The 22090-nt window shown below is 38.3% G+C and overlaps 1 protein-coding gene across 4 annotated transcripts in view; it reads left to right on the top strand.

Moving 5' to 3' along the window:
* The window catches only part of TMEM182 (transmembrane protein 182), a 197550-nt gene continuing 175460 nt past the window's right edge, over positions 1-22090 (top strand). The window contains exons 1-2 of one of the 4 annotated variants that reach the window (XM_057308980.1): positions 1-110; positions 21220-21319. In XM_057308980.1, the coding sequence (XP_057164963.1) occupies positions 108-110; positions 21220-21319 (103 nt within the window). In that variant the 5' untranslated portion in view covers positions 1-107. Of the gene's footprint in view, positions 111-17780; positions 17834-20578; positions 20984-21219; positions 21320-22090 lie in introns of those variants that run through there. The other 3 variants (XM_057308979.1, XM_026488601.4, XM_057308981.1) reach the window with 3 other exon arrangements.

Here is a 22090-nt window from a genome sequence, read left to right as displayed (position 1 = left end):
GAGCGCGGCGGTACTGCGGGGAGGTGGCTGCGCGCGGACGCCGAGCGCTCCAGGAGGGGAGGAGACAGCGCGCGCCAGCGCTGTGTGAGGGACGCGCGGGTTTTGTGATGGTAATGTTGATGCTCTATGTTTCCTTGGAGGGAAGACTGCTTCTGGAATTGCAGGGCGGGCGGGAACTGTGCTGAGCTTCCTCATAGAAGGTGGGGCCGCCGGAGGTGGCGGCCAGCCCCACCTGGGAGTCCCACAGACTTAAGCCCTAGTTGTCTCTGAGTGACCTGGAGTAGGTGCCCTCAGACTGCCTGTTGGAAAAGCAGAACCCCAGAGAACTGTGAGAATCCTGCAAATGCTTCCTGAGCCTGAGGGGAGGTTACAGGTGCCTGGAGTAATAATGATAAGCACACAGTAAATAAACATGGCAAGTTAAGTAATAAACATGCAGTACCCAAGAGAAGACAAACACGATAAAGAAAATAATATGGTGACAAATGGTAGAAGAAAAGCACAGTCTCCAGGTGGAGACTAAGGAGGTGGGGAGTGAGCTGGTGTCCTTTGGTAGCTTGGAAGAGGTGACATGTAGGCTGAAAAGATTGAGGAGATCTATGTGGCTGAAACTTTCTGAACAAACTGAGCAATCAGAGAGATAGGCAGGAGGCAGGATCATTCAGGACCTAAAAGACCGTGGAAGAGCTTTAAGGTTTTACTCTGAGTGCAATGAAAGGAAGTAAGCAGTGCATGACACCAGATGGTGTGTATCAATCACTTAGCACAATGACTGACTCATGATAAGTACTTAATATTAACTGTGGTTACTAGCCCCTCTTGTTCAGGAACTTACTTCAGCGCTTACTCCTTTCTTGCTCTGGTATAAAGAGTGAGATTTTCAAGAAATCTCAATTGCGCAGGTTGCTAAATGACTATATCTATTGGATACGATCTTGCAGAGTTTGTCATGTGAAAGTTAGGACACTGTTTAGAAAAGAATGAGAGGGGCGCCTGGGTGGCACAGCGGTTAAGCGTCTGCCTTTAGCTCAGGGCGTGATCCTGGCGTCATGGGATTGAGCCCCACATCAGGCTCCTCTGCTATGAGCCTGCTTCTTCCTCTCCCACTACTCCTGCTTGTGTTCCCTCTCTCGCTGGCTGTCTCTATCTCTGTCGAATAAATAAATAAAATCTTAAAAAAAAAAAAAAAGAATGAGATACTGAAATTTAGAATGGAGATATGTGATTGGAGCCAGATGAAACTGACAATCTTGAACCCCCCCCCCCCAAGTCCCTCTGAGCCTCCTTTGCCACTAGAAGTAGTTTGTCCTCTTGTATCTGAGGAAACTAGCTGTCCTGTGCTTAAAGTTTTTGTGATTAACCCATCTGGGGTAGGTGCCTTGAAGAGGAATGCTCATGTTTTTCAAGACCCATCGAAACCACTCACTGTGTTCACTAGATAAATAGCTAGGGTAAAATCTCAGCATGTTCCAGGGGGCGGGTAGACACTATGACCTCAAAGGAAATTATTTACACACCAAAAGAATTGAAAGACTCTGCTAATATATAATCAGCATACCTTGGAAATATATGGGGTAGAGAATTTAAGTGTGTCAGATTAAGGAGGGGAAAATATAACACTAAATTGGGCAGAATTCACTGATATGGGTGCACTTACTAGAGATCCCAGATGTAATGTGTTAGCTTGGAGAGCTGGAGGTGGCTCTCATAGTTTACTTGGTTGGTTGACTGAAACATGGACTCAGAGGTGACCTACATTTAATTATCTTGGGATGCTAGAGGTTTTCTGGCATAGTAAGAAGGGAATCCAAAGCTTGGGGAAATAAGAATGTTAGAGTGGATTTATGATGTATGACCTGCATGCCTAATCCCCAAATATATTCCATTAAAAGATCCAGAAAGCGCTACCTTAATAAGGCATTGAGAACTATGTTAGTGGGAGAAACACTTACATTCTTGTAAAGGTTTGTGATTGCTTTCTTTTGGAGGCTGGGCGTAGCTATGGGTGATACTGCTTTTGAGGTGAGCTCCCTGGTTTAAATGGAGATAATAAGTTTCCAGATTATTAGAGGCCAGATGGCAGCGACATCAAAGATGAGGGGGGTGCATTTACTGTAAAAGGTAGCATGTATCAGTAATCAGAATGCCTTGGCTTTCAGGGATCTTTGACTATGGATAATTGACCATAATATCCCTAGGAATAAAATAGTCTACTAGAGTGTTGCTTGAGCTATACAACAGGAAAAAACCTCTAGATTGGGTACCCCAAATCCTGACTTTACTTGACTTGCCACAGGAGAATCACAGCCTCTCACCTAGTACTAGACATAAATCAATTCACAAACAGAGCCTCTTGACTCAAGGAGAGCCTAGGTAACCTTAGAAGGAATATTGAAGCATTCATTTGAGTATATACCATAAGTTTTCCTCCAGACTTCCCCCTACGGAGCCTGCAGCTGTTACTAGAGTGGGCATTATGGAAAAGGAAATACACAGATCTTTGGAGAATTACTAGACACTGGCTCCAGAGTGACACTAATCATTAGGGGCTCAAAATCCCACTGTGCCCCACCAGTAAAAACGGAGCTGTACTGGTAATTCTCAAGACCATGTCTTAGATTCAGTGGTTTGCTAGGAGAACTTACAAGACTCAGCATACAGTCACAGCTAAGATTTATTACAGGAAAATGACACAAAACAAGATCAGCAAAGTGTCTTGCATGGGATGATGTCTAAAGGAAAACAGGTATAAGCTTCCAAGAGTCCTATTCCAGTGGAGTCACACAAGACATAATTAATTCTTCCAGCTGTGAGTTGTGACACATGTGAAATGTTGTCTACCAGGGGAAATTGTCAGAGACTCAGTGCCTATCTATCACCGAACTACCCTAAGCTACTATAAAAAAAAAAAGAGTTAACACAACAGGCCTGACTATTATCCTTTGAAAAAGTCTGCTTAAAATGTTTTTGCTTGGGGGGCGCCTGGGTGGCACAGCGGTTAAGCGTCTGCCTTCGGCTCAGGGCGTGATCCCGGCGTTCTGGGATCGAGCCCCACGTCAGGCTCTTCCGCTATGAGCCTGCTTCTTCCTCTCCCACTCCCCCTGCTTGTGTTCCGTCTCTCGCTGGCTGTCTCTATCTCTGTTGAATGAATTAAAAAAAAAAAATGTTTTTGCTTGGGACAGCTACATACAAAAAATGAAACAGGACCGCTTTCTTACACTACACACAAAAATAAACTCAAATGGATTAAAGATCTAAATGTGAGAGATGAAACCATAAAATACCTATTAAAAAACATAGGCAATAATTTCTTTGACATTGACCTTAGCAGGATTTTCTAGATATGTCTCCTTAGGCAGGGGAAACAAAAGCCTACCACATTCACCTAGACATAAGGTTGTATGTGCTCATCAGGAAATGGAAATCAATATTGGACTGTTCCAGAAATTATAAATTGCATGAACAGGTGGCTTGGCTCAGGAGTCCTTCAAAACTGACACCTGTTGCACTGTCTCCTCCGTCCCTCCACGGGCTCTTGGGAGTTCCTTACAACCAACTGACTGAGGAAGAAAAGTCTTGAGGCTGGTTTACAAATGATAGGCATGATATTTTGATACCACCACAAAGTAGTCAGCTGTAGCACTGTAGTACTACACAGGAGTGACTCTGAAGTAGAGTGGTGAAGGAAAATCTTAACATTGCTTCAAACTTCAAGTGGCACTTTGGTTGGTCACTTTGCCTGGAGTGAGAGATGGCCAAAAAGCAAATACACTATTTGTGGGTAATTTCTAATAGGCTAGGTGGAATAGACTTGGGAGATAAATGACAATTCTAGAGAAGAGATATATGGCTGGATGTCTAAAAGGCACAGGATGTAGAAGATATTTTTGCCCTGTATAAATGCCCACCATTGGATGTCTACTGCAGAGGGCTTTTAATAATCAGGTGGACAAAATTATGTGCTCTTTGGATGTCCCCATCAACATCCGTGTTTCTTCAATGGGACCATGAACAAAGTAGCAGTGGTTGCAGAGGTGAAGGCTATACACGGGCTCAAAGCATGGCTTCACTCTTACTAGTGATACTGCTTGATGCCTAGTATGTCAACAGCAGAGACCAAAAATTAGTTCCTGCTATGCCACCATTCCCTGGTGGAGCATCCTGATGGAAGTTTGACTGTATCGGACCTCTGCTATTATGGAAGGTGCAGAGATTCATCCTCAATGGCATAAAGAAATATTTTGCATATATATTTGCCTTCTGTATTTATAATACATCTGACAACACCATTATCCATGGACTCATGGAGTATCTTATCTTCGACCGTGGTATTTCACATCTTATTGCTTCTGATCATTGTACTCCTTTCACTACAGAGGAAGTAAAGCAATAAGATCATCCTTATTGAAATAACTGATCTTACCACATTTCCCATCACCAAGAAGAGGCTGACCTAATTGAATGAGAAATGAAGGCTCAGTTACAGTGCCAAATGGGAGACAATACCCTAAAAGAATGGAGTTCTGCCTTAAAGCATATAAGTATATGCTTTGAATTAAAGACCATTATATGATGCCATCTCCCCCATATCCAGAGTTCAGGAATCCAACAGTGAAGGTGATAGTAATCCCTCTCACTGTTATATCTAATAACTCACTTAGAACATTAATGCCATCTTGGCAACTTTGAGCTCTCCGCTTTGAAGTTTTCTATCCCAAGAGGGCAATGCTTTCACCAGGGGGCATAACAAAGGTTCTGTTGAGTTAGAAGATGAGACTACCTCCTGGCCATTTTGTTCTCCTTCTGCCACTAAACCAGGAAGAAACAGGGGTTATTCTACTGGCTAGAGCAATTGATTGATTCTGACTATGAAGGAGAAATTGGGTTGTTATACAATAGCATGAGAAGGACTGTATGTGGAAAACTTACACAACATACAAACAAGAAAAGATACAACTATTGCAGAATCAGACACTTTATTAATGAAGATTTGCATCATGCCATGAGGTAAGGAACTCTGACCAGTTGATATTTTAGCAGAGGGCAAGTGAAATAAGAGGTAGCAAAAGAAGAAAGCCATAGATATCATATCAATTATGACCTTATGCGCAGTTACAGAAGTGAGGACTGTAGAAGCTCTGCATATTATCTCTTTGTTATACATATACAATTACTTGTATATGCTAACTTTAGTCTTTAGGTAATATTCAGTGTGGTGGTGGCTGAATTTGAAGAGTAATTAATATAGTCAGCAATAGGTACAATGATGATTGAGACTGATTTCTCCTGTCAAGTGGAAAACAGAGTTGTATGGAAATTGAAATGTGAATAGAAGGATGTATTTGGAAGCTGAGTAGCTAGAGGATGGACAAAGTTATTGATTGATTGATGTTAGTTCCAAATACACATATAATTGCCTTGCTATGTGATACTGGAGTAGAACCCTATCAAAATTTCTCTTTTACTAGCTGGTATAGTGTTAAACTTTTTTAGTCGAAGGTGCTGAGGGGACACTTCATGAGGAAGGAGCTTCTCTTCCAGACAAATGTGGTTTTCTCTCTTCTTGCTCCTGTGGTGTGTGGCAGCCAGAAGAGTGTGAAATACCTAGTGGTGCTTAGCTCCCAGCAAGTTTCAGTGGCACCCATGCATGCAGCAAATTCCATTGTCATCCTAGCTGGTCTCCAAGCAAACCTCCCAGGTGTCCTAGCAAATAATTTCCTAGCCATTTCCATAGACACCTGGCTGGTGGCTTTCCAGTGAGTTTCATGAGTGTCCCAGCTGAGGGCAAGATACAAAGACGTCCAGATTTGATTGGAAGAAATAAAACTGTCTATATTCATAGACCACATGGTCATCTATATAGGAAATACTAAAGAATCTACAGGAAAGCTACTAGAACCAAGAGTTTAAAGAGGTTGCAAAATACAAGGTCATTGTACAAATAACAGTTTTATTCGTATATCCTAACAACAATTAGAAACTGGGGTTTAAGAAGAAAATAATTAAGAAAACCTTAAATAAGAAATATGGATAAATTTGATTTAAAAATGTACAGAAAGATGATCCTCTTTGGACCAATTGAATTCCTATGTTTTTTTTATGGGCACACCAAGATGGTAAGCCTCTAACCCTTATTTTATTTGTGTCGTTTTCTCAGACCTGATTATATAGCTGGTAACCTTGAAAGGTGAGGTCATGTCCTTCCACTGCTCAAAGATAAAGCTTACTTTCTGTGTACAAACAAGCTCAGTGTTCATTAGTTGTGATTAAAAACCGCTACCTGTACAGAATCAGAATCCATGGGGATCTGCTGCATCACTCCCATGGAACATGGAGGCAAGAGAAACTGGCACAAACATGCTGATTTTTATGCTGCTTGTCATGTCATGAGTAATAAAGTCTTTTGTCTCTGATACAGAGGTCTCATGTCTTCTGTTGGCATCTGTGAAATAGTGTAATAAGCTAACTTAATTTTTAAATGGCATAAGATCAAATTAAACACCCAGCAAAGACCTATCACTGAGAGATATAAAAAAAGACCTAAATAAGTGGAGAGATACACCATGACCATGGACTGGACAACCGAATATTAATATATTATTCTCATTTGTCATTAGAATGACTATTTGTCATTAGAATGACTACAGACGAAAAGACTATACAAAATATTGGTGGGTTATGGAATAATAATTCCAGTGGGAATGTGAAATGCCACATCCATTTTGGAAAAGAGATTGGAAATGTCTTTAAAAAGTTAATCAGTTAAACATACACCTACCATATATATACCATATGTACCTCAGCAATTACACTCTGAGATATTTACCCAATGTATATGAGAACACATTTCCAAACAAAGTTTGTACATAGATGTCCATACAAGCTTTATTGTAGTAGCCCCAGACTGGAAACAATCTATCCATTGGAAGGTGAATTGCTAAACAAATTGTGGTAAATCCATACAATGGAGTACTACTTAGCAATAAAGTCTATGAATTCAAACTATGACATGGATGCATCTCAAAATAATTATGCTGACTGGAGGGACCAGATAAAAATAAATACATGTTGTAGGATTCCATTTATGTAAAAGTTTCACAGAACTCTGTTTTCAGCTCCAATATGTAAAAAGCTTGGAACTTGCAACTTGGATTCTTATAATAAGTAAAAAAGATGGAGAAACTGGAAACCAACAACTTTTAATAGATCCATCTGAAAATTGAGGTCACAAGATAAGCCATTACCTGGAAATCTGGAGAGAGCCTGATACAGACAATTACAGTGAAGGTCAGCTTAATGGGAAGAGAAATTGCTGGAACCTGTAACCAGTAGGAATACTTCCATGGTAATTTTAATGCATTGCTGGAGGCTGAGAGTGGACTGGTGTGAGTTAAGAATTCTTGGGGTCCAGTCTTAGGACCCATACTGTCATGGTATTTACCAACATAAGCTTCACACCAGATTCTTATGGTGAAGATTTTAGAAAAGTAAACATTTAAAAATATACCCAATGGGAAAATTAACAGTTTTGAGATACACCAAGGGCATTTTCTATGACAAAGGTTTACTCTCTAAGGGAAATTATCAGAGTCTTATCTGACCTGAAAAAAAGACAAACAATTCCAGCACCCTCTAACCTTATTATTTCACACAAAAGGAGAAAAAAAAAAAAGGCTCAGGTATCTTCTAAAAGTCACAATCCAAGAACTTCAAACCCACTAAAACACAGATTTAATCATGAGGTTATAGAATTTTCCCCCTTCCCTACAACTTAAGAAAATATCAACAGAGCTCCAGTATAGTAACAGTGCATTACGACTGAAAAAGATGTAAGACAATAGACCCTATTTAAGAAGGACTTTGTAAAGAAACTCAAAGTCAACAGGGAAGAAAAAACAAGGAAACTGGAGGAAATTGAAGCCTCTGGAACCTACAGCTACAAAAACATTAAGTGTAGCCTAACTCCTAGCAATATTAATATAAAGCCTCACATTAAAAGCCTAATTACTTGAGTTTCTATTTCTCAATACATACATGTCTGGCTTGTAAACAAAAATTTACAGCACGGTAAAGGGCAAGAATGAACAGTCTGAAAAAATTATTAGAACCAGACTCAGATATAACACAGGTCTTGCAATTATACAAGGATTTAAAGTAACTATGATTAATACATTAAGGGCTCTTATGGAAAGTAGACAACATGCAAGAACAGAGAGGCAATGCAAGCAGGGATGAAAACTCTAAGAAGGAATCAAAACAAAATGATAGAAATTAAGAACATTGTAATAGAAATGAAGATTGCCTTTCATGTGCTTATCAGTAAACTGGACTCAGCCCAGGAAAGAATAATTGAGTTTGAAGATAGGTCAGAAGAAAATTTCCAAAGTGAAAAGCAAAGATAAAATATAATGAATTAAAAAAAAATCAGAGTATTGAAGACCTGTGGACAATTTCCAAAAGTATGTGCTATGCATAATTGAAATACCAAAGGGAGAAAGGGAGAATTATTTGAAGTAACAATGGCCTAGAATTTCCCAAAATTAATGCTAGAAACCATACCATAGGAAGCTCAGAGAATACCAACCAGGATAAATACCAAAAATCCTACATGAGCTGTTTATTCAAAATGCAGAAAACCAAAGAATACCAATATTAAACTGTATCTAATTGACATTTGTGAAATACTTCATCTAGCATCAGCAGAATATCCATTCTTCTCACGTTCACATTGACATTCACCAAGAGAGGTCACATTCTGGGCCTTAAAATAGACCGTAACAAATTTATAAAAATGGAAAAAGTATGCACAATGGAAAACTAGAAATAGATAACAAAATTATCAGATTTTCAAAACCCTTAAAGATTAATAACACACTTCGAAATAGCACATAGCTCAAAGACAAAGTCTTACAAGAAAGTTAAAAAATATTTTTGGGGCACCTGGGTGGCTCAGGTGGTTAAGCAGCCCAACTCTTGATTTCAGCTCACGATCTGGAAGAGGTCATGATCTCAGGGTCCTGCGGTCGACTAAGCCCTGCAATGGGCTCCCCACTTAGTGGGGAGTCTGCTCTCTGTCTCTCTCTAGCTCTCTCTCTCTCAAATTAATAAATTAAAAAAATATTTTCAACTAAATGAACATGAAAATGCAACTTAATCAGAATTGTGAAAGGCAACAATTGTGGCACTCAGAGGAAAATTTATTACATTAAATGCACATATCAGAAAGAAGCAAAATCTAAAATGAGTAATCTAAGCCTACGTTTTAGGAAACTAAAGGAGGAACAACTTTAATTTCTTTCTTTGGGACCAAGTTTTCTAATACGTTTCATATTCCTTCTTCCCAAAGAATTTTCTTTAACATTTCTTATAGAGTAGATCTGCTGGTGGTGATTTCTCTCTTTTTATTGTATGACTAGGCTTCATTTGCCTTCACTTTAAAGGGTATAGAATTCTGGAATGGCATGTGGGTTTTGCTTTTTCCAGCACTTAACAGATTTCACTCCATCATCTTCATCTTCATTCCTTCATCTTCATCACTCATCATCTTCATGTTTTCTAATGAAAAGTCTTGCTGTAACTCTTATTCCTCTGTGGATAATTTGACTTCTTTTCCCTGGCTGCCTTTACGATTTTTATCTTTGTTTTTTTTTTTTTTTTTTTTTTTTTTTTTTGGTGTTCAGCAGTTTGCATATGATAGACGTACTTTTTTTCCCTTTCCTATTTTGGTATTAATATTACTCAATATTTTCTGAGTTTCTTGGATCTGTTTGGTATATCTCTAATTTAGGAAAATTCTCAGCCATTACTTCTTCAAGTATTTCTTCTGCCCCATTTTCTGTCTTCTACTGCAGGGACTCCAGTGATGCATACATTACACCATTTATTATTGTCCATCGGATTTTGAATGGTGTGTTCTGTTTATTTTTTAATTTAATTTAATTTTATTTTTTTACATTTCAGCTTGGGTAATCTCTATTGATCTATCTTCAAGTTCACTGATTCTTTTCTCGGCTTTGTTTAGTTTGCTGATGAATTTGATAAAGACAGTCTTCATCTCTATTACTGTGTTTTGATGCCTAGAATTTGCATTTGATTCTTTCTTATAGTTTACATATCTCTGCTGAAGATATATATCAAGTCTTAAGTGTTGTCTGCCTTTTCCATTACAGTCTTAAACATTTATCATCATTATTTTAACTCCATATTATGATAGTTTCAATACTTGGGTCATGTCTGGGCTTGGTTGTGATGATTGTTTTGTCTCTTCAGACTGTGCTTTTTCTCTTTTTAATTTTTTTCAAGTTTTATATAATTAAGTAATCTCTACCCCTAATGTGGGGCTCAAACTCGCAGTCCCAAGGTCAGGAGTCACATGCTCTTCCAAATGAGCCAGCCAGGCACAACTCTTTTTGTTTTAAATAAGATTATTGAGGTGTAACTTACATGTTATACCTATTTAACACGTACAATTCAAGAGCTTTGAGAATACTCACGCTATTGTGCAACCATCACCACAATCAATTTTAGAATATTTTAGTCACTCCAAAACGATACATTTTAGATATCACCCTGGGATAGGAAGCCAGTAATCTCCTTTCTGTCTCTATATATTTGCCTATTCTGGACATTTCATAATAAATGGAATTATACAATATATGTTACCTTGTGACCAGCTTCTGTTGCCATATTGATTTCAAGGTTCATCCTATTGTAGCATGGGTGCCAATAGCATTCATTGTGTGGATATACTATATTTTATTTATCCATTCATTCATTGGTTAATAGACATTTGGGTTATTTCCAATTTGGGGATATTGTGGATATAATACTGCTATGAACATTTGTGTACAAATTTTTGTGTAGATAAATTTTTCCATATCTCTTTTTAAAAAAAATATTTAATTTATTTATTTGAGAGAGAGAGAGAGAGATAGCAAGAGAGAGCACAAGAGCAGGGGGGCGAGGGAGAAGCTGGCTTCCTGCTGAGCAGGGAGCCCAGTGCAGGGCTCGATCGATCCCAAGACCCCAGGATCATGACCTAAGCCAAAGGCAGACACTTAACCAACTGAGCCACCCAGGTTCCCCTCCATCTTTCTTGAAGTAGAAATGCTAGGAGCACCTGGGTGGCTCAGTCGCTTAAGGGTCTGCTTTCAGTTCAGGTCATGATCCCGGGTCTTGGGGTGGAGCCCCGCACTGGGGTTCCTTCTCAGCAGGGAGCCTGCTTCTCCTCCCTCTTCCATTCCCCCTGCTTGTGCTCTCTGACTCTCTCTGTCTCTCTGTCAAATAAAGAAATAAAATCTTAAAAAAAAAAATGCTGGTAGTAACTCTATGTTTAAACATTGGATGACCTATCAAACTGTTTTCAAAAGTAGCTATACGATTTTATATTCATACCAGTGGATGTGGGTTCTAATTTCTCCATGTCCTCATCAACACTTATTATCTAATGGTAGTTGTGTGGATTTACATTTGCTGATGGCTAATACTATTGAGTATCTTTTTATATGCTTATTTTCCATTTGCAATGCATATCTTCTTTGGAGAATTGTCTGTTCAGATACTTAGCTCATTTTAAAATTGAGTTGTCATTTTGTTATTGAATTATAAAAGTTCTTTATATATTCTAGATGCAAATCTCTAATCAGGTATGTGGATTACTAATATCTGTATCTTTTCACTTTCTGATAGTGTCCTTTGATGAACAATAGTTTTAACTTTGAGGATGTCCAGTCTATTTCTTTCTCTTGTTACTTGTGCTTTTCTTGTGATATCTAAAAAGACATTGCCTAATCCATGGTCATGAATATTTATGCCCAAGTTTTTTTTCTAAAAATTTTGTAGTTTAGCTCTTAAATTTAGGCCTTTGATCCACAGTGAATTAAATTTTTGTATATTTTGTGAGAAGGGGGGAGCATGGCTTAAATGTCAAGGACTCTTGCTGTTTTTAACAAATTTTTAGTAGACTCTTTGGCTAAATGTTTCTACATTTGGTGTATGCCTTTAGGACCATTTCCTTAGACTTTAAATGGTTGGATGTTTTAAATAGCTTTACCAGTTATGCTCGTGTTACTCGGGAATGTGTCCGTGAAGCTCCACAAGCTGCCATTCTTGAAGTAGAACTCAGCCTTTGTCTTTTTCTTGCTTTTCACATGTTCTGGAATACTTTGTTGAAAACTTGGCATATTCTACGGGACACTAGTTAGTGAGATAGATATAAATATATATATGTACATTTTGCTTATATACTTAGAGGTCATAACTTTCCTTCTGCTGATCCTTCAGCATGAGGGTGTGTGTTAATCTAGTCAGGAGTTGGACTGAGCTTGAAATTTGTTGTTACCCTCAGTGATTACCCTGATGGTTATTCTCAGTGCACCACAGGCTTGATGTTTCTAGAGTGCAGGGGCTCTCAGCTGAGGGTGATTTTGCCCCTTAGGGGACATTTGGGACTGCCTGGGACACTTCTCATTGCCCAACTGGGAGTGTGCTACTAGCATCTCTGGCGAGTAGGGAACAGAGATACTGCTAACCATCCGACAACTCACAGGATAGCATCCATAAGAGAATTCTCCAGTACATAATGTCAATAGTGCCAAAGTTAGGAAACACTGCTCTAGTGCTACCTTATGTTTCAGATAGTTTGCTAGAGTGTTTTCCATTAAATCTGCTTCCCTCTTGGCTGGCTTTGCACTGTTCCTCAGAGACAGTCTTTCTCCTGTGGTTCCTAGGTGTTTTCCACTGTTATTTCTACTTGACTCATGTTAATATATTGGTGGCTGGTAGGGGAGGGGAGCATTCTCTGATGTTCTGAGTATGTCTTAGCCAGGCAGTATGAATCTAAGGCTTGGGGATATGGCCTTCACAAATGTTCACATTCTCATTCAGTTGTGTTGGGCCTGGCACCACATGTTCTAGTTCCCAACTTAGGGAGAGAGGGTTTTTTTTTTTTTTTTTTTTTTTTTTTTTTTTAGAGAGAGAGAGAGGGAGAGAAGGCACATGAGCAGGAATGGAAGGGGCAGAAAGAGAGAGAAAGAGTCTTAAGTAGACTTCATGCTTAGCATGTACCTTCAAGAGAGAATTACAACTGAACAGAGGGGTGAGTGAATTAAATCAAAATACCAATCCTTTAAGATGTGTATTTGTATAATAGATACCTTCTGCTAAGTTACATCAGTTTGATTTCTAGTTTTGTGTATCAAAAATTTCCCCTTTGGTCCCCAGTTTTGTTTCTGAAATGTTTTATTGTGTTTTGATTGCTATTGAAGGCGGGTTTTTTAACAAATTCTAAGTTTTTTACCTCTTTCAGGAGTTGATGCACTTAAGTTCACTAATTGAGTTCTTTATAGAATTTAATCCGGAACTAGATAGTGAACTCTTTCTCAAAGTAAAGGATGTTAATGTAATATAATTCCCTTTGTGTGAGTTACTTGTGTAAGTAGCCCTCAATTTAATGGAGTATAAACTGCCTAAATTAATGAGGTGAAGAGCTGGTGGATCTTGCTGCAGTTGTGTTCAGTGTGAGCTATTCATCAGGACCTTGGTACTTTGGTAGTGTCATCTTAGTTTCCTGCATCAAATAATGTGAAAATAGCAAATCTTTGCACTACAAAATTAGTGTTCTACAAAAATCCCTACAACTGACCATAGTGTACCATAATATGCAAATTTTACCTGTGGCCAGCAGATGGCAGTGTTCAACCCAATTCAGTTCAACTCGTAAGCTTGCTTTTTTGGTCCGCTGAATTTTTCCTGGGCACCTACCTCAAGCACTTGTAGGTGTTAGGGATGTGGTAGTAAACAAAAACAGAACCACTAATCACCCCCATAGAGTTTATTTGTTGTTTCGTACTACCTGTAAGATGAGAAGGCCTTTAAATAATCTCTTTAAACTACAGGATGTTTTCTTGTTGTCATATTGGTGGACGGGGGGAGGGAGTGGGGATGAACACACAAAAACAAAGAACCAGCATAAAAAACAAAATTTAAAAAAGTTAGTAGAGGGGGCCTGGGTGGCTCAGTCCATTAAGTGTCCAGTGTCCAACTCTTGATTTCTTTTTTTTTTTTTTAAGATTTTATTTATTTATTTATTTGACAGAGAGAGAGGGAGGGAGGGAGAGAGAACAAGCAGGGGAGCTGCAGACAGAGGGAGAAGCAGACTCCCCATTGAGCAGGGAGCCTGACGTGGGGTTCAACCCTGGGTTCATGACCTGAGCCAAAGCAGATGCTTAACCAACTGAGCCACTCAGGCTCCCCCCAACTCTTGATTTCTGCTCAGGTCATCTCAGCATCCTGAGATTAATCTCATCAGGCTCTGCACGGGGAGTGGAGCCTGCCTAGGATTCTCTCTCTCCATCTATCCTTCCCCTATCGCTCTCCATCTCTCCCCCTGCCACCCCCCAAAAAAGTCAGTAGAGTCACAGAGACAGATAGATGACAGTGTTTCATTGGCAGTAAAAATCTGGTTCAATAATGATCATAGGGAAGCAACTGATGTTTAGGGTCATCATGCAGTCTATTGTCTTATGTTTAGGACAGTGGGATCAGAGTCCTTCACCTCTAACCCCACCCCAGATGTGTTTAGAAGTCAGAATTTTGGGGATTTTGGAAAAGCAGTATGTTATATATTACCTAACACCCCCAGTGTAATCTGGGGAAGCCCCGTAATCAAACACATTCATACTTATGCAATAAAATACAGGAAAATTCACAGTACAATTTATATACACCACCCCTATGCCAATTAGGTCTATTTTGCCAACAGCTTTTGGTTTTCAGAGATTTTGGAATGGCAGATAAGTATTGTGGAGCTATATTATTCCATGACAAAAAGGAATCCAGCCCACAATCTCCAAAAAACTATTCCAGTTTTCTGGAAAATGGATTCTCAGTCTATAGAGGCTTGTGAGAGTTTGATTTCTATACAGGCATGCCTTGTTTTATTGCAGGACACTTTATAGTGCTTCATAGATACTGTGTGTTTGGTTTTTTGTTTGGTTTTCTGTTTTTTTTACAAATTGGCGCTTTGTGGCAGCCCTATATTGAACAAGTCTGTTGGTGCCATTTTTCCAATAGTATTTGCTCACTCATGTCTCTGTGTCAGATTTTGGTAATTCGCACAATATTTCAAAGTTTTGCATTATTATTATACTCAAATTGCTGCAATCTCATGATAAAACTTTGATGGATGAGGAGTTGCTTCTTACGGATGAGCAAAGAAAGTGGTTTTTTGAGATGGAATATACTCCTGGTGAAGGAGCTGTGAAGATTGTTGAAATGACAATAAAGGATTTAGAATATGACATAAACTTAGTTGATAAAGCAACAGCCACAGTTGGAGAAGATGGACTCCAATTTTGAAAGAAGTTCTACAGTGGGTAAAATACTATCAAACAGCATCACTTGCTACAGAGAAACCACTTGTGAGAGGAAGAGTCAATCCATGTTGCAAACTTCATTGTTGTCTTATTTTAAGAAATTGCCTTTAGTAACCACCACCCTGATCAGTCTGCAGCCATCAATATGGAGGCAGGACCCTCCAACCACTAAAAAGATAACCACCCACTGAAAGCTCAGATAATGATTCACATTTTTTAGCAATAAAATATTTTTTAATTAAGGTATACACATTGTATTTTTAGACATGGTGCTCTTGCACACTTGTAAGACTACAGTATAGTGTAGAAAAGAAGCATTCTCAGTGCCGTGAGAATATAAGCTCACACCTTTTATATGTACTGGAAAACCAAAAAGTTCATTTGACTCACTTTATTGTGATATTTGCTTCATGCTATTCTCTGGAACCAAACTTAGAGCATCTCTGACATATGCCTGTGTTTGTTCACAAATTTGTTCAGTATTGTTAGGTCCTGGATATTGTCATTCTTGACATTTTTTAAACTAAAGTGAATCAGAACTAATTTTGTTTTGAGAATGTTTAGTTTAATTAGGTATTTTGAGAGATTTAAGACTATTGCAATATCAGGATTGGAAATTATGACCTTGGAAAAATGAATGTTTTGCTTATTATCACTCACAAATTAAACATGACTTGGGATTTCTGCTAAATTTCAGTGTATTTACCAATTAAAAAACACAGTTAACTAAAAAAAAAAAAAAGACACTGGATCAAAATAATCAAGGCCTTCCATTGTTTATGGTCATCTAGCCTCTGGTTGTCATGTTTTATTTAACTTGTAAAAAACAAGAAGGTAATTTACCACACTATCTTGGCGGTAATGTAGTGCTAATGATCTTCATATAATCTAGGGTTTAGAAGATTGATTTTTAAACTTCTTTTAGTTAAAAAATACTAAAAATATTTTTGTCACAATTTCTCTAAGTGACAAAAGACTCTAACACGGAAGTTATTTCCAGGAAGTCAGGAGGATCCCAAATGAAATTATGATAGTAAAAATGATCAGGATGAGAGAAAAATGGCAGGGATGACCAAAGAGTTCATGGAGCTTTCAGAATGGAACAACAAAACCAGACCGGCTTTCTTAGCTGGATGCATTGTGCCTTCTAATTTCAGAAAGTGTCTATGTTTGTTTCATTATTAAGTCTTTATGTTGTTCTCAAAAGTACTTGAAGCAGCTTACATAAACATATATAAAATACCAGGTTAAACAAGTATGTGTTGGAAAGAAAGTCAGGGTCACATAGGAAGAAAACTAAGGAAGGAAGATAGGGGAAGGGGTGGGAAGCTGGGACATCACCTTTGTACATTTTGCTTCTGAGCCTTCCAGGTACCCAGGTTAGAAGAGAAGTGCTCTCAGTGCCATGAGAATTATAAGCTCATTGAAGTTAGCACAGTTGATTCACTGTCACCATTCTGGGACACAGCAATATGTCTCAGAACGGGCATGTGACAAATACGCATTAGTGAATAAAGATTTATAGTGTCTCTAATGATGAAAAATAACAGTATTGGTCTGTGGAAACACAACTTCTTTTAGCATTCAGAAATTTCCTCCTGGTCTTCATGAGAAGACACTGTAGATGCAGGGACCAACATTCTTGGTAACATTTTGAAGAATAATGTGGCAAATTTTATGTGGAGCTTTCATGTATTTGTTTACATATTATTAATTTGTTCATCGAGCATACATGTCTTGATCCAAGTTTTCCCAAGACACAGGGATTCAAAAAGTGTCTATAGAAAAGCAAAGGTATGATTAAACAAATATGGGAAAGTGTTATAAGCTGTATAACACAGTCTTCTTGGGGAGTGCTGCTGGTACTCGACACCTAGAAGAACATGCAGCACATAGTAGGGCCTTGGTACCTATTTCAAAAGTGGATTAATAAAGAGTTCATCAGACAGATGGAAGAGAAGAGCCTTCTAATCAGAAGGGAGCAGAATAGGAAAGAATTGGTGCGTGGGTAATTGTTCAGGTTGCTGAGAGAACCCAAGGAAGAGATGCTGAATAGCTGTTAGAAATATTTTAGGAATCATGCAAAATTAGAGGAGTTGGAAATGATAGACAAATGGTCTGATTTTATAAGGAAGAGAGACCCTTTTTGATCTCTGGATGGTAAATTCTATTTCATTTCTCAGTACGAGTCTGATGGAGATTCACAAAAAGGTGGTTTGTGAGTGTTTGCAGAGGAAGCACACACCCCACTAAAATCCATTCTCCCAAGTTTCACAAAGAACAGGCCATGCCAGATCAGGGCCATTTCTTCTGGCATGGATTGCCAGTTGGATAGCTCAGAAGGTCATGTATTTGTACCTCAGCCAAGAGTCCTAATACAAATTGATTTTTATTTTATTTTAGTGCCTGTTGTGTGTCAAGCACTGTGATAAGCACTGGGGATCATGGAGCTAAAGGAGGTCAGTTTCATGATGTCAGAAGTACTCTGTGATATTAAATTGATGTGTACAAATTAATAGGGAAATAATTAGATTGGTTACTGATAATTGATTTAATAAACACACATTTTTATGATGATGCTTATACATTTTTGGGTAAACCATAAATGGTAAGAAAATGTTATTCATTGATGGACCTAGTCCAGAAAGATGGTTTTTTTATGTCTGACATAGACCAAAATTGAGATGAATTATAACAATAACAAAGTCCTACACTCCTTTCTGCTTATTTTAAAAATCCAGTTGTTCGTATGTCTGTATGTTTGTGAATGTGTATATTAAAGATTTAGTGTTAATGCATAGATCTTTACTATAAACCTTTGTGATATAAATAAAATAAAACCTTCCTGAAAAAATTCTTCCTCCTCTCCAAAGAACAGTGTTGGTACCTACAACCACAACAACACAACCACATCAATGCTGGGAGAGGGGTAGGTGGGGAGCAGGGGAATGTGTCTAGGTTGGCCAGAAGCTCATTATTACAACCTCTATGTGCTTCATTCTAATGAATCATTTTTTCCCACTAGGGCATGAACTCCTCCAGGTCAAGGCCTGTGTACTGTAACCTTAATATCTGGCAAAATGCCCGAACCCTCACAAGTTCTCAATAAGCACTTCTTCAAGATGTCATTACCTTCCTCGACCCCCCCCCCAAAAAAAACCCTTAATTTGATCTGATATTGCATTAATTATGGAATAGCATCTGTATTAGTTTGCCATCATTGCTGTAACAAATTGATAAAAAGTTGGTGGCTTCAAACCATACAGATTTGCTGTCATTATAGTTCCAGAGGTCAGCAGTCCCCCAAATCAAGATGTTGGTAAAGCTATGTTTCTTTCTCAGGGAGGCTTTCCGGAGAATCTGTGTTCTTTCCTCTTCCAGGAACTAGAAGCCACCCACATTACTTGGCTTATGGCACCTTCAAACCAGGAACTCTCTGACCCTTTTCCTTTTCACATTTCTTTCCCTGACCACTCTGTTAGAAGAGATTCTCTACTTTTCTTTTGAAGATTCATGTGGTTAGATAGGACCTACCTGTATAATCCAAGATATTGACATAAGGAGTAAGCTATTCACAGATTATGTGATTACAGTTAGGACTAGGGTGTGGACATCTTTGGGATACCATTACTCTGCTTATCACAGCCTCCAGATCAGAAAGGTGGTGGTAATAAGGTGTTAGACTCTACCCAGAATATTTTACTATGCCTCACTTCAATCGAATAGTTGAAAATTATAGCAAAGAACTAGAACAGTAGGAAGATTTGGAGTTTGTGCCAATCTAAGTGATGTTTAAAGGAATAGGAAGTTGAGCTTAGAAAAGAGAAGACCTACATTTAGGGGTCCAGGGGCAGTTGTGGTTTGAGGAGGCACGAAATGATCGCTTCTTCAAAATACCAGAAAATTCTGTCACATGACAGGATTGCACACTTGTGTTGTGCAATCTCAGAGGACTGAATAATCTTGGAAATTTTAGGGAAGCAGCTTTTGGCAGAAATTAAGGCAGGGTTGTGTGGACATTAATGATGTCCTTCAGTACAGCAGGCTAGAAATGGCATGGCTCGATGCCGTGGGGGTCTTACAAAAGAGATTTGAGCACTAATACAGCTCAGGTGGACTGTCAAATTCCATTTAACCCTCATAGCCACCAATTCTGTGACCTAGAGTTCCATCCGTGACCTTCGGGCACCTCCACTGTGGTTAGCTGGCCAAGGGCTTACATCCTTACTGAAGAGTCATCTCTTGCCCTCACCGAATCTGTGTTTAAGGATCTGTCCCATACCAAGCAGAAGAAGCGGTGAAGGAAACTGGTAGAGCTGATGACTCTTCAGAAGATGCAGAAAATCATGTTATTGTTGAGAATATATATTAAAAGAAAACAGTAGACTTAGAGATAGTACAAATTTTAAAATATTACACAAATCCTTAAAAATACTCTCTGGCATATTCAGACATGAAAAGAGAACAACTGTAGAAGACAAGGCATGAAGAAAGTGTCGATTCATTAGGTGGTTTGTGTAAGAATCAAGTATGACTCATGAGGAAGTTGGCTATTTAAAACAAAGGGAAAAAAAGAAAGAGTAGACTAGGTTCTTTCATCTTAATCCATAAGACAATAGATTTTGAGACTTCTTTTAACCTGTCCACTTTGGGGATGGTTATTTGGAGTAACTTGTACAAGATCTGGGAGCAGCTGTAGAAAGTGCTGCATTTAAATGGCATATGTAGCATGAAAGTATTTTTTTGTACTTTTGTTTGTTACTTCATTCTTGATCTTTTAAGTATACATCTGAATGTCTAGTTTATACCCCTGGACTTTACTCTGTGTTACGTGTTATGTTAGACCACTTGACCCACAGATTATTTTGTATCCCGAAGTATCCAAAAGGAATTAAGAAATTAATTACAACTTCAGTTGTGTTCAAGAGAGCTCTTTGTGGTTTCTAATCATTGTTATTTTCAAAGAGAGAGTCAAAGAGAGTCTTAAGTGTCTTTGGCTTTGGGGTTGTAATGATCATTCTAGACGAAGAGGAGCTTGTTCAGACACTTAAGACGTTGGGCCAGTACTGCCAATGACTTCATACCACTCCATCTTCTTTCCACTTCTATGGATTACCCAACAGCAGTAATGGTCATTCTAGCCAGCTCCTGATACTCCTCTCTACAGTCAAGGGAAGGTCAGCTATTTTTTGATCCCCATGGGAGAGAGACAGCTCCTCAATCAGTATCCTAAAATAGCTGGCTGTTCTCAGCTGCTGGGCTGGAGTCCCTCCAGGGGAGAGCAAAGGGAACACAAATCCACCCGCTGGGTGTAAGTGAGGAGCCACCACAACATGAGCTAGGACAGGCTTCTCAAGAAGATCCTGCTTACTCAAAAAACCTTTCTTCTTCTTCTTCTTTTTTTTTTAATTGAGAAGCTAGGTGTTTGCCATTTTTTAATTTCTTATTTTATTTAAAGGGAAGCCGGTGACTTGAAAATGAGACTAAATATTGCCATCTTCTTTGGAGCTCTCTTTGGTGCTTTGGGGGTTTTACTCTTTTTGGTGGCTTTTGGATCGGATTATTGGCTTCTTGCAACTGAAGTGGGGAAGTGTTCAGGTGAACAGAATGTGCGTTTCTTCTTCCAAATACTGATGTACTTGGTAGGGATGAGGATAACCTTATGTATCCTCTTGAAATCAGAGAACAGTATTGGCGTACCTATTTCTTCGCAGAAGAGATAGGTAGAAATCTATGATCATTATTATTTAGGGTGGAATACATTGCTTTAACATTTTTCTGGATGTGATAATTTAGGTTATGTATTTTATTTGATGGCATGTTACTTCATTTGTGTTCTGTGTAGATAGAGAACGTCACTTTCCACCATGAAGGATTCTTCTGGAGATGTTGGTTTAACGGGATTGTGGAAGAGAATGATTCCAGTATCTGGAAGTTCTGGTATAGTAAGTGCAATTTAGCTTTATTTTTCCCCTTGTCATTAAAATAAGAATGAACAGCTTTTTATTTAGTACAGATCACTTACAAGGTAGGATTGGATTCTTAACTATAGAATCTCGGTAGGACATCTTCAAAAGACTCATGAAGTGATTCTTTTTCAGTAAGTAGAAATGGCTATATAAATAATTATTTTATTTTCTAACCTAAAGTGGGAGTCTGAATATTTACGGCAAAACTGAATTATATGCTCTTTCCTAGCTCTTATTTAAAATACTGACTCTAACAACAACAACAAAAAAGACCCTTGATATTTTTCTGAAGTGTCTATTATTGCTGTGTTACAAATAAATGGGGTTGTTTTGGGTTTTTTTTTGGCTATCAACCCTTGAAATCTCAAATTAAAAAATTTAGAAATAGAGATGTGTTATTTTATATTCATGGCTTTAAAGTAAAAAAAAAAAATCTTTTTTTTTTTTTTTTTTTTAATAATGAAACTCAATTACCAGCAGCAGTGGATGAAAGCTCACTCTGTTTGGGCTTTAACCAAGTTTGTGGGCAATATCAAGAAATGCCTGGCTTTTGATGTTTGCGTTCTCTCATAGAAACTTGAAAGTTCTCTTTTGAAGTAGAATAGCCTCTTAAAAATACGATGCATTCTTTTCACTGTTTTTCCTATATTATATTTATCTTTGAAAATCAATTCATCGAAAATAACTAGCTTTTATCTTATTGCATTCAACAATAAAAGAACTGCTTATTACCCTAAAGGTTATTGT

The sequence above is a fragment of the Ursus arctos genome, unplaced genomic scaffold (assembly GCF_023065955.2).
Source record: "Ursus arctos isolate Adak ecotype North America unplaced genomic scaffold, UrsArc2.0 scaffold_8, whole genome shotgun sequence".
NCBI lineage: Eukaryota > Metazoa > Chordata > Mammalia > Carnivora > Ursidae > Ursus > Ursus arctos.
Note: the sequence above shows the minus strand (reverse complement) of the source record. Positions and strands in the feature narration are given on the sequence as shown.